Source organism: Sceloporus occidentalis, unplaced genomic scaffold (genome assembly GCF_023333645.1).
Source record: "Sceloporus occidentalis isolate IW3139 unplaced genomic scaffold, rSceOcc1.0.p SCAF_3, whole genome shotgun sequence".
NCBI lineage: Eukaryota > Metazoa > Chordata > Lepidosauria > Squamata > Phrynosomatidae > Sceloporus > Sceloporus occidentalis.
In genome coordinates this window covers 172127333-172141355 of record NW_028316983.1, presented here as the reverse complement: position 1 = coordinate 172141355, position 14023 = coordinate 172127333, and the positions used below count along the sequence as shown (strand labels likewise).

Genomic DNA, 14023 nt, shown 5'->3' with positions numbered 1-14023 from the left:
ATGTCGGAATGGTATGAAAAAATATTAGATCTTATCGAAATGGACATACTGATAAGTTTGTTGAGAAATAAATCAGATGATAAGTTTAATGAAGAATGGTCAATGGTGATAAATATAATACATGACAAATTATTACAGAAAGACAACTAAAGGCAAGACAAGCTATAACATTTGAAAATGCTGCAAAAGATGGTTCAATGATTTGGGTTTTTATATCTTTTTTGGAAAAATATCAGTATTTAAAAGGAAAGTTAGAGATACAAACTTTAAGTTAAGTTAAAAGGATACAAATCTTAGATAAAGACAGGAATACTAAAAATATATGGAAAGATAGCCACGACCTTTGCATAAGAAATAGAGTGATTAGTGAATGAAAGAACAAATTCTAAATTTAGAAAACTTTAGATTAGGCATTTGGAAGTCTGTAACATTTAAGCATATTTTTTCTGTTTGTTTGTTTTGTGTGTTGTTGTAAGGTTAAGTTTTTTTGGGGGGGTTAATTTAGATTAGAAGATATTGTAACCACATGTAGGTGATAGCTGATGGCTTATTATTACTTTTATCATCATCATTATTAATTTTGCTATTTATGTTCATGTACTTATTGGTATGTGATCCAAGCAATGTCTGTTTATGTATATAGAAAAGGTGAAACACATAAAACAGTTGCAGAACACTTCAACTTTTCTGGACATTCTAACTTGGACCCCCCGAGTAGCAGTCGTTAAGCATAATAATAATAATCCAAAGGGAGACTGGAAAGAGAAACAGCTGAATTAGGATACATCTTCAGACGCCAATACATTGGCAGTGGTTTGACAGGGACAATGTTTTCTTGGCATACTGCAAATATTAAAACACTAGTTGATATCTCAGCTAGTAAGTAGGGTTCTCATGCCTGCATTATTACAATTAAGTGCTCATGTACCTATATCAATATACTAAACCAAGAACTTCCTAAACTATTCATATGTTTGCCTGCTCATCTTTGCTTGTATGTAAAATCTATCTTAATTTACTGTATTTTTCAGCATATAAGACGACTGGGCATATAAGACCACCCCCAACTTTTGCAGTTAAAATATAGAATTTGGGATATACTCGCCGTATAAGACAACCCCTCTTCCAACGCACACCAAATAAAAATTAAAAAAACCACATCATATTTGATTTCAATATGGTAATTTTAATTGAAATGCTTATGACATGCAGGTACTTAGCAGGAAAACTTATTATATACAAAGCCTGCTTGGATTGATCAGCTCTCCCTGCCTGCCCAGCCTTCCCTGTCTCCAAGACTATCAGAGCGATAGTGCAAACAGGGCTCTTTTTTCCATGACCTGGGCGTCCTGGATGCCTGCAGCTTGTTCCGCTCTTCACCTTCCCAGTGAGGCACCCCCTCACCTCCTCATCGGGACCATGTTAAGTCACTTCTTTCCACGAATCTTGGTGAGTGGATTTTCTTCTACTTGCTGCTTTCATACGGTCGCTGCATATGGCGGGGATGCAACCGGGGCCATTTTTGAGCTCCCCCCACCACATGCGGCGACCACAGATTCTCCAGTCCGCTTGGAAGTTTCAGCACCCACCCTATAAGACGACACCCAGCGTAAAAGACAAGACCCAACTTTTGAGAAGATTTTCCTAGGTGAAAAAGTAGTCTTTTACTCCAGAAAATAGAGTATTTTATTTATTATCCATCGTTATTTACTTTATTTACTCGCTGCCACCATTGTCTCAACAATGGTGATGGTGATTAATCTCTCTCAGCTTTGTCCACCAGAGTTCCCTGTTCAGCAGCAGATGAGACCTGGGGTCGGGGAGCTGACATTCCATCCCCCTGACCAGCTGCTCTATCATGCAATTTTCTGGGTTTGAGTGTCTTTAGCTGGAGCTGGGTGGCCAGGACACATCAGAGATTCTTTTGTGCGCTGCTCAACTACCTCCCTTCCAGAACTAGCTGGGGTTCTCTCAGGGTTGAAGTTGGAATCCCCTTGTCTTGTAGTGTTGTGAGATTTCAGTATACGTGTTGAGATTAACTTGGGAGCAGCTCAGGACTTATCTGCCCATACTGATGCTGCTGGGTGCACTCTGGACCTTGGTTTCTGTAGTGGGTAGTCTGAATGTGTTCTGGGAGTGAAAGAACAGTCTATAGTTCCATTGTCAGGGACAGATCACATTATACCTGATGGGGTTTAGACATGCTAATTCAGAACCTCTGCAGGGGCGGGAAACACATTAAAATAGTCCACCCCAGGAGGCTTATGGGTCTGGATGGATTCCTGAAAGTTTTGGGGGAGTTTTCTGCTGTCATGATAGGTATCCTGCTGAAATCCTGCCTGACCTCTGGAGTACAGAAGTGAACAGGACAGTGGATATGATCGCTTCCAAGCATCCTCTCATGGAATAGAGCCAAACCAGTTTTGGGTGTGTTGGTGGATGATCTATGCCAGAAGCAAGACAAGGGAGTGTGTCCATGTGGGTTCTGCTTTACCTCTTGGTGGCTTCCTTCTGAGTTGCCTTGCTTCGATGGGACTTGGATACACTGATTTACAGTGGCTCCATTCTTTCCTGGAAGGGTGGACTCCGAAGGTGGTGCTGGGAGACTCCTGCTGAACCTCTTGGGCTGTGAAATTTCACAGGGCTTGTTTCTGTCCCCCATGATCTTAACATATACATTAAATCACTGGGAGAGGTTGTCCAGAGTTTTGGCGTTCAGTGCTAATAGTATGTGGATGATACCAACTCTGTTACTCCTTTCTACCACAAGCCAAGGAAGCTGTTTCGGTCCTAAATCAGTGCTTGTTATCAATAATGGGCTGGGTGAGGATGAACAAATTGAATCTTAATCCAGGCAAGATGGAGGTGCTCCTGGTCAGTTGAAAAACAAATCAGGGAATAAGGATTCAGCGTATGCTGGAAGGGGTAACACCCCCCATGAAGATGTAGGTCTGTAGATAGGATGTGCTCTTGGATTCAACTCTGACCCTGGAAGCTAAGGTTTCACCAATAGCTAGGAGTACATTAGCACTGATAAAGCTTGAGAATTCTGATCTTACCATGGTGACACACGCCTTGGTTACATTCTGGTTAGATACCTAAATCACACTGTACATGAGAATGTCTTTGAAGTGTATTTGGAAAAGTCAGTTGGTCCAAAGAGCTGCAGCCAGATTACTAATATGTTGGCTGCAGGAAACACCGGCTGGTTGCTGGTTCATTCAAAGTGCTGGTTTTGATCTATAAAGCCTTATATGGTTCAGGCTATTTGAAGGACCCTGTTTTCCTTTATGAATCAGCCTATGCTTTGAGTTCTGCTGGGGAGGCCCTTCTCTCTCTCCCACCACCCTCACAAGTACAGTTGGTGAGAAAACATAGAAGAGAGCCTTCTCAATGGCTGCCCCCAGGCTCTGCAACTCCCTTCCCAGAGAAGTACTCTCCCTAGTTTTGTGGACTAGTAAAGACTTTTTGTTTAGACATATTTGATGAATGACTATTTAAGGTCTGTCCTACCAAACAAGAATGCGCTGGATCTTCCTAATTGTTGTGCTGGAATGTGTGTGTGCATTTTAATGATACATGTTTTGAGCTGGTGTTCATTTTTTGTTTGTTTACTCTTGCTTTAACTTTTGTATTTTGTGGATTTTTAACAAAATGTTTTAAAATTTGTTGTAAGCCACTTTGATTTCTGAATTGGGGAAAAGGCAAGATGGGTAGAAATAAATAAATATATAACTGTTTCTTTATTTGGATTTGTGACGCTGATTTCTGGCATTGAATCAATGGCTAACTCACCAGTTGACACTTAAGATATTTCTTCTAAGCATGTTTCAAGACATTTACTCTCTAAATCTATCTGTTGTGTTTGTCAGTTTCATGGGACGGTATGAATATTCCAGAAGTTACATTGGTAACACTAGTGTTTCAGGGTTGGTGGGAATGGGAAAGAATAACTGTTTAGCTATTTTTGAAGTTCAGAACCACTTCTATTATACAACTGTCTATAGATCTATACATATGTAATTTAGAGGCACAGATGAGGAAAAATAGGAGAAATATTGTGCCAGTTTATTCCAAGACCAGGCAGAGTTCAACAAAAGACAAAACCATCAGGTAAATCCATAGGATAATTTTAGAAGCATTGGCCTGATACAGACAGGCCAAAATAAAGCTGCTTCGAGTCACTTTGGAGGTATGCTGTTTAAATGATACATGTGTCCTAAGAGTCCAGAAGCCACACCAAAGCCGCGCTCTAGTCCTAAGGACTGGAGTGCAGCTTTGGTGCAGCTTCCAGACTCTTAGGACTCATGCATCATTGAAACACCATACCTCCAAAGAGACCTGAAGCAGCTTTATTTTGGCCTGTCTGTATAGGGCCATTCATTGCTAGCTATGAGAGTTCTGGCTTCAGCTGATTATATGATCTTTTGGTTTAGCTGCTTTGGTTTAGTTGCTTACGGTTTATGAGAGCTTTTCAACTGACCAGGAGCACCTCCATCTTGCCTGGATTAAGATTCAATTTGTTCATCCTCACCCAGCCCATTATTGATAACAAGCACTGATGTAGGACCGAAACAGCTTCCTTGGCTTGTGGTAGAAAGGAGTAACAGAGCCCTGGTGGCGCAGTGGTTAAATGCCTGTACTGCAGCCATTCACTCAAGACCACAAGGTTGCGAGTTCAAGATCAGGAAAAGGGCCCAAGCTCGACTCAGGCTTGCATCCTTCTGAGGTCGCTAAAATGAGTACCCAGACTGTTGGTGGCTAATTAGCTTACTTGCTAATTAGCTTACTTGCTGTTCACTGCTATGATCTTTGGAATAGTGGTATATAAATGAAACAAATTATTATTATTATTATTATTTCAAATAAAAAAGTCAGCACACAAAGTATGGGAACATGTTGGGTTAGGTACTGCTGTTGAGAAAATTGAGCAGAGAAGTAGACAGCATTATTGAAGTATTTATATGAAAAGGCATATTTTTGTAAAATAAATATTTGGTTTGTATGCTTTGTATGAGTAGAAAAGTGTGAGAGACTGAGTAGTCAAAGAAGGTATTACATACATACATGTTTGTCTCCATCTGTATAAATTATTATTATTATTATTATTAACCTTTATTTATAAAGCGCTGTAAATTTACACAGGGCTGTACATACAATCTTTTTAATTGGACGGTTCCCTGCCCTCAGGCTTACAATCTAAAAAGACACGACACAAAAGGAGAAGGGAGTGGTGGTGGGGAAGGGGCCTTTCTAGTAGGATAATACATATAAAATACATAGCAATACAGGAAATGATTCAATAAAACAGACAACAAAGGAACATCAAATAGCAAGTGACAGTTATGCACTTGTAAATATGAATATACTACAATTTGACAACAAGACAACAGAGTTTTCTTTAATAACAAAGTGTGTTAATAACACATTCCAGCAGTGATATTTTTGGGCTATCTTTGTGAAGAATCTGAGTCTTGTGAAAAATCCGCAAAGTTGTTTGCCTTGAGAGACTTGGTACAGTTACACTAGTTAACATCAGTCTTGAGCACCCTCTGCTGTCCAAATTAGGCAATGGGTTGAAATGTTAGAAGTGATACTATGATTTTAAAAGGTGAAAAGATTTCAGATTTCATGTATTATGGAATTCAGTGAAGTTTCCACTGCAAATGAAGAAATTGTAGTTGCTGCTAAGAACTTGGATACAAAAATTTAGTGAATAACGTTCTACACATTTTTAAAAGACTGCTGTAGTTTCAGTTTGTTGCACTACCTTCCAGTCAATGTAATATAAGTCTGCATTTCACATACTTCCCGTCAATATACTTTTTCATTATGTTTTTATTTGTTTCAGTACCTTACAAATACCACAGGGGTTTTTTTGTACTTCCTCCCAAAAAATCTGCTGTTCAAAATCTATTTATAGATACATGCAGCACTACTCTACAAACTGAATAACTTGCATTGTAATATTGTTAGTTTCTTCTAATTTTGATACTGTTAAAAATGAACAATTACTACTAGTACATCTATGTCATTGTTGTTTAGGGAGGGGACAAAATCCTTGCTGAAAATGAACATTTGAACAGTAAGGTCTGGTGTTACATTTTGTTTCTTGGTGCCCAGATTTGAATTGCCTGTCAAATGTTGGGTTTGTTCAGATTTTATCTTCTTAAAATATAATGTGGACTTACTAAAATTATTGTCTATAAGCAGATCTTATTGAGGACTTTAAACAGCATCTTACTATTCTGGGAAGTATATTCAAACATTGCTTTCCCTTGCAATCAAATAATTGTGACATCAAGAGCAAAATATATTGTTGTTGTTTTGATGGAATTCTTATTTTAGGTCTTTTGCTTTTGTATTTTCTCATCAACCCACAGGAAGAGCTTTTGAACTATATATGAGTTGTGTTGCATAAATTTGCATATTGTTTTGTACCAGCCAAGCATGAACTGAGAAGAGTTAAATGGAAAAGATGAATAAAGGAGTAATCGGCATTCATTTTGTTAATTAGAGTTACAGTCTTAATGTTAGACTTTATATATTCTACAACCAGTTAAATAAGGTATTTATTTTGCATGAGAGTTGTCATATTAATCCTTGAAGGTAATTTGAAAGAAATGAATTTTGATATGTTAAAACTGTAAAAATGCATTATGGTTTCAGAAAGAAACAGTTTGATGTAAGCAGTACATCATCTTTAATTTTAATTAAGTTGAGCAATATCCTGTTTTTAAAACAGATTTTTATACTATTAGCTGTTTTTGTATTTGCCGAATACAAAAGTATTCCAACTAACTAATGTGTAATACTGCCCACCACCATGCATTACACTAGTTAGCATTTTTCTTAATTCTTATATGACAATGTAAGGTGTTCATGAATTAGCATATTGAAAGAATCACTGGGGGGAAAGGGGAAAGGAAAATAGAAACCAGCGCTTGAAATGTCTAACCATTTGTTTGATAGACTCTGCATGTTTGCCACTGTTGCATGTTAACTTTAAGCAAGAAAGCATTTGTATGCATCATTTGTGCCTAATTCAGTTTTAATTATGAGACTGTCATCAGATACTACAGGGATTCAGAATTGCTGCATAATATTGGTCAGAATATTATTTGAGGGAATACTGAGATAAATTGGAAATTCCTCTTTTGATTCTTATGTTAGAGAGGAATGAAACTAACTTTTGATTGCCTGCTGATACTTTGTGGATTAGACTTCCCAGGAAAACCCCTTAAAGCACTTTTGACATTATAGTTGTGAAGGACTTTAAGAAGCACATTTTAATTAGAAAAATGTTTGTAGAACTGCATTACAGTATAGGGGTGGTACTTATTTAAATTATTTATTATGATATTCTTAATGGCCTTAAAATTGTTTTGTTTAAACAGCCACTACATCCCCCTCTTAACAGCATATTTTTGAAAGTGTTTTGCCTATTGGAGGGTTCCCTCCTACTTCATTTCCCTTCATTATTTACAAAATAAGTAGTGTTTTTTTCCTTTATTTTATTCAGTATTATTTCTTCATGTCCTTATCACAATGGGACTGTATTTCAGACATTGGGACACTTAGTAATGCAATGTTTTGAAAATAAAGTGAACAGAAAACTGATATTTTCTTGTTTAAGCAGGACAATGCCATCCTTACCCTTTATTGTTGGTATAAACCATTATTATACTTAGAGTGATTAGCTATTTAAAACTTGCTACATAAATTAAAGAGGAGCTAAATGGATATGTGATTGTTGTCATTAGTAGCATTTCAGATTATATAGGCAATTATTGCGTTCATTATCCTAGAACAGCCCCCTTACAAAAACTATTGTGGTTGTCTGTGACATTATGCACAAATTTTCCCTGAGAGATTAAAATTTCTGATGGCATATCTGGTTCTGTCATCAGAACTGTTGGAAACAAAACAAATATTGTGATCAGACGCTTGAGGGTGATCTACAGGTATTGAAAATTGCAGGACATGTTTGGAATACTTTTTAAAAAATTAAAATTAGCTTTTTTGTAATGAAGCTGTTTAGTTGTTTCATGTTAATTTTAAGCACAATAACACATTTTCATAACCATTCATATTTTAATACCATTGTAGTAAAAAGACAATATGAGAAAGCAAGGTAGATAGCCACTTTCAAATTGAATAGATTAGTTTTTTATTTATTTTTACTTTTTTCTATGATTTTCTCTGTGTACATGGCAAAAATGGTAAATGATTAATATATACTTAAGGGAGACACAGTATTGTTCATGGCCAGTCACTTGAGCTAAAGAACACATTTACTGGAGGGGAAAAAAAGGCTTCTTACATCTAAAACTTTTGCATTTGTTTTAAAAGTTGTTTTAATTTACAACATAAACTACACACTTGGCTACAGATCTGTCCCCTTCAATTAGGAAAGTTTTTATCCTGTTAGTTATCTACATTTGTGTATCCAGTGGTCTATATATAATGTTTGGGCCCATAAATGCCATTTCTCAAAGGAAACTTTGTATTCATTTCTGTCAGGTTTTGTCTTGGCTTTTACAGTCTTTCATTGCTATGATGCAGCAAGAAAAGTGTGAGGTACTGGTTATGCATATTGCAAGACAGTGATTCTTTATTTTATTACAAAAAAAGACCAACTCTAGAAGGCCAGATTAAATCATTCCTTTCACTTTTTAATGGGATTTGGATGAATAGAGTAAAATATGCACTTTGCATTCATTGATAGCATCTTTAGGTTGAGGTAATTGAGTCTTTTTTCCCTGACTGAATGAATAATGACTTCATCTGATCCTCAGCGAGGCCTGAAACTTAGACTGCCTTTGTCAATGCAAAAAGATCTGGGCTTTGAAACATGCTCTACTTCCCTGGCTTAATTTTTCTTCATTTTAATCCAGAAACCTATTTTTCTCAATAATTCAAGCATAAACTATGTAGTAGTTGAAGCAGCGGAAATTGCAAGATATTTGTCCTCGTTGTGCTGCTTTTTAAATGTAGCTGATAAATCAGCCACTGTGGTCTTCAGCTGCCTAGTTCTCAAGGGAAGGGACAGCCCATACGCCAGCAAGAATGCTGGAATTTTCCAAAAGTATTTTAAATAGTATTCTGGTAGAAATTGTCTCTGTTTCTGGATTTTTATGCCATATTTGTTTGTCTGACAGAAGCTAAAAAGCGTTTCTGACTAGGGATATTTTCCTGTGAAATAATTGTCTCGCCTAGCCGGCTGTCACAATAATTTTATTTTGAAAAACACATCGGACCATTATCCTGGACTGAAGCGTTCTTAGACTAATAGACATCTTTGATTTGAAAACGAAAGCTTTTGAAGTAGAATTGGCGGCGGATTCTTCGGTTTTGATTTTATTTGTTTATCTTTTGTATTTTTACTAAATTCAGTGGGTTTGATTCAAAGGAAGTTAGTTCAACTTCACTCCCACTGGTTTCAGAGGGAACCAACTTATGACTAATGTCTCATTGATTTTAGTGGCACCTAAGTGCACCTTACCTTGGATCCAGCTTGGTACATTCTAATAAAATAATTTTAACCATGATTTATATTAATAAAATTCCTAAGGGAGAAAACCACTATGAAGTTCAAGAATATCATGTTTGATAAATTTTATAGTTTGGACTGTTAATGAGAGTGACAACTATAAACAGCTTTCCTGTGTTTGGGATTTAAATCTATTGCTGCATATTGCATGCCTTGCATATGATAAGAAGCTGAAGCAGGGGCTGGGAATTTCAGTCCAAGGGAACTGTGTGCTGGGAATAACTCATAGGATAGGTTTGTCTGGTCTCTGGGGAAACCTGAGGTCTTTTTTAACAGGAGAGCTGCACAACTACAAACAAAATGCAGACTTTTCAAGTCTTCAGTGCTGGCTAAAAGACATGCTTGAATCTTTCTTGCATAATCTCTGTGAATTATAGTTATGAATTTAAACTGCTTAACAAGAGGTTTAAAAGTTATGTCTGTTCATGATGCAAATCTTTTGAAATGCAAATAAAGCACAGGTTTCAGTTTCCTAGGACTTATTAATTCATTCATCTTTCATTTTGAGAATGATAAAGGAAGGGAAGTGAATATGATTTCTTGTGTTCTGGGCTAAGTGACAGAATTGACTTTTTTTTTTTAGCACAGACCAAAATAAATATTGTACAGAATACTACCTTTAAAACATAATGTCGTGCATATAATCTGAAATAAAATCAGTTACTTTTTCTCAACATCATCTGGCTGCTCGTGAGGCAGATTTAGTTAAAGCTAAACATTTTGATATAAGAAATTATTTAAAGAGAATTCCTGTACTTTCTGGGATCTGCTTATGACACATTTACAACGTACAACTATTCCCCATACTCAACAAAACTTCCTGTTTACCCTTAGTAAGTGTCCTGTTATACAGTCCTTGCTTATAAAGGCTGCTTCACTTTCAGGATGAATTTTCCAAGTTACATTACTCTTCAAGCAATTCTGTGGTGACTTTACCTGTGATCTCATAAATAAAGAAAACACATGCCTTTAAGCAGAGAACGACTGCTAAACACATTACAAAAACCACATTCATTCTTATTGCATGTGATGTTACATAAACGTAGTTACATGGAAGTTCTTGAATAAACCTGATATATATGCAAGTCCCCAAGAATGTTATATGTCACAAAACGTATTGTCACATAACTCATGAAAATTTATAAAGAGATTGTTTTAAAAATAGTTTTTTCTTATCTTTTAATGATCCATTATTCAGATTGCTTTGAGAGATAATTTATGTGCCAGAATCATAAGTATAATTTGTAATGCCATGCTTAATCAGGTTTAAGGACATTTGGACAGAGTAGGCCCTGTTTATAAGTCCCAGTTTATTTGGGAAAGCAAAATTCTCTTTTTCTGATTTTATATAATTTTATATTGTATACAAACAAGAAAAAGAAAAGCATCTCTTTTTCATAGTTATTGGTTTTTTAAAAATTTGCATTTGTTTTCTTTAGGTTGGCTTGCTGGACCTTGAGCTGAATCAACTAACCAAAGCACTATTCTTGGCTCTAGTTGCACTTTCAGTTGTTATGGTCACCTTGCAAGGATTTGTAGGGCCATGGTACCGCAATCTCTTTCGATTTCTCCTTCTTTTTTCGTACATAATCCCAATCAGGTAGGTGTAAGAATGAGAAAAAATTATACATGTGTAATTTCACAATTATTTTTAGTGCACATTCAGTTATTGTGAAGAACATTGATATTATCAGGAGATACAGGAGAAGGTGCCAAGAAATCTACTGATTCCAGGAGGGTCATTGTGCTAATCGTTTGGTGCAATCTTACTCTAGCTGTATATGCCATGTATCCAATCCTTTTGATTGTGTGTTTTATAGGACATAACCTTGATAAGAAAACACAGTTGCTCTAAAAGAGTATTATTTGAAAAAATTACCTTTCTGTGCACTTACAGTATAGTTTAATTCATTGGATTATTGGTCTTTTCTGTACTTCTAAAAGAAAGTCATTGTAGTTTCTGTGGAGGACTACAAGGAAATGCATTTTGAATTTTCTGTCATTAAATATTTAATTATCATATCATAAGGAAATACAGAGACATTATTTTGATAGTTTAATTTTAAAAAGTGTATTTTAATAAAAATAACATTTTCTTTTGTAAGTTGCATTCCTGAGTAAGAGAGAGAGAGAACATAGAGACCATGTTGCTGTTTCACTGACATAATTTGTTTAAACTCTAAATTAGTAGTCAGCTCCAAAGCCCAGGGGAACACGTTGCTTTCTTTCAGTGTATTCTGGAAATCAAGTCAGCCATACTTTGGTGTTGCAGCTACCATTTAGAATTATCAGAAATGGTGGTTGGTTTGGGGAGTCTGTTTTCTGGAGGGGAGTGGCTTGAAGCCTTTTTTTTTTTAACCATTTGCAGAGCATTTTTAAACTTTACAAATCTTTGTGGACCCAGTTTGGGCCAAAAATTGTTTAGAGGAGTGCTGGAACTTGGGAAGTTGATGCAGATCCAAAGGGCTGCATTGGATCCCCCAAAGAGCCACCTGCTGCCCATGAGTTCTATAGTTTCTGCCTGTGCTCTACGTATAGGTTTGTCATGACAGAAATGACCAGCACTTCTAATTTCAAATAAACAAAAATCATGCAAAACACATTCTCACAATGTATGACAAAACTGTATAAAGCCACACTAGAAGATAATCCAAATGTGCACATCCACATGAGATAACAGTCACATATGACAAAACAGAATTGAAACCAATGTGGGCCACAATGTTTTCCTTTGTAGTTCTTAGAAGTATGTGTTTGTTCACTTTAAAAAAAACATGGTGAGGCAGATCTTCCTTTTTCATCTCACATTTTAACTGATAAAGAAATTGGTTGGCCCAAGAGCTGATTATATCCTCAGGCACAGAAAATATAAAAAGTTACAGTCATTAGTGCCAACATGTAGCTCCAGAACATGTGAAGAGAATGTCTTTGAAATAGAGTGTCTTTGAATACAGTGGTGCCTCGGGTTACGAAATTAATTCGTTCCGCTGTCAATTTCGTAACCCGAAAGGCTTTCGCAAGCCGAATTCCCATAGGCGCTAATGGGGAAAAGCCGCGATTCCGTGTGAAATCGCGCCGAAAAGCACCAAAAGTTTTTTCGTAACCCGAAAATACTTTCGCAACCCGGAACAATGTTTTCCAATGGGATTTTTTCGTATCCCGAAAATTTCGTAACCTGGGTATTTCGTATCCCGAGGTACCACTGTATATGCCTTTTCCTCCTCACTGCTTAATAGCTAGGCTCTATACGCATGAAACTGAAAATAAGGATGTGCGGATATGACTTCTTAGTAACCTGAACACCACCAGAACTGATTATAGAAATTCATTCTCAAGTTTGATCTGTGTAATATACTTTCTGTGACTGTTGTTATAATGTGCTTTCATATTGACTCTGACATATGGCAACTCTACCATGTGGCTTTTTTTTGGGGGGGGGGGTATAATTTATTCAGAGGACGTTTGCTGTTACCTTCCTCTTAGTCTGATAGATTGTGACACAATCAAAATGAGTTGCCATGTCTCTGTGGGGATTTGAACCCTGGTCCTAGTAGAATGCTAGGTCCTAGTGCAATATTGAAACCACTACACCATGCTTGCTTTCTCTAGTAATCAGTAGCAAACATCACTTTGAGTGCAGCTTTAAAGCAATTTCTGAATTTTTCCAGTAAAGGGTATTGCTAAGGTCAGCACTCAGCACACTGCAGGTGGATACATATATATTATCAGTGCTAATTTTAAATGAGTTTTGTCTGTCCTTACAGCTATTAATAGCAAGAATTTTGGACATCATCACTAAATATTAGAAATCAAAGTGTGAGATTTTCTTCATGAAGAGCTGTAGTCTAGAGTACCTCCAGACTGGATTGCACTTCCTCTGAAGGATCTAGTGTGTAGCCAGCAGATCTTTGTTGCTGAAAACCAAAGTGACCTCAGTAGCTCAAACTGAATTTTTCCAGCTATGGCTATTTCTTGACAAGGATAATCTGATCACAGTGATCCAAGCTATAGCTTCAAAGTTTCTAGTTAAAAATAATAGGTGCTAGCAATAAATTCCATCCAGATTTTACTTTGAATAACACTCTCTCTCTCTCTCTCTCTCTCTCTCTCTCTCTCTCTGTGTGTGTGTGTGTGTGTGTGTGTGTGTGTGTGTGTGTAAGTAAACATACACATAGAGAAGTTGTTTTTAAGAAATGGGAAATTAAAGAGTTAACTTCCATTGTAGCTGACTATTTTGGACCTTGGAGCTATATCTGTATCCAGTTACTTTTAAAAAGTAACTTTCCAAACTCCCGCTTTAACACTTATAATGTCAGTGTTAAACTGTTGCAATTTTCTCATGGTGGAGCTGTTCTTAAGGTTGGTCCAGAAGCTGCAACTAGTGCTAAATACCACAGCTAGGTTACAGAGAGAAATGACCTACCAATGACAAAAAAAACACATCTTTTGTAGAAATTCCACTGATCCCTG

General features: G+C 36.6%; 1 protein-coding gene across 3 annotated transcripts in view; it reads left to right on the top strand.

The window, feature by feature from the left end:
• The window catches only part of LOC149317126 (putative phospholipid-transporting ATPase IIB), a 176518-nt gene that overhangs the window by 108082 nt on the left and 54413 nt on the right, over nt 1-14023 (top strand). For all 3 annotated transcript variants that reach the window (XM_089516905.1, XM_089516903.1, XM_089516906.1), the window contains one exon: nt 10993-11153. In XM_089516905.1, the coding sequence (XP_089373031.1) occupies nt 10993-11153 (161 nt within the window). The remainder of the gene's footprint in view (nt 1-10992; nt 11154-14023) is intronic.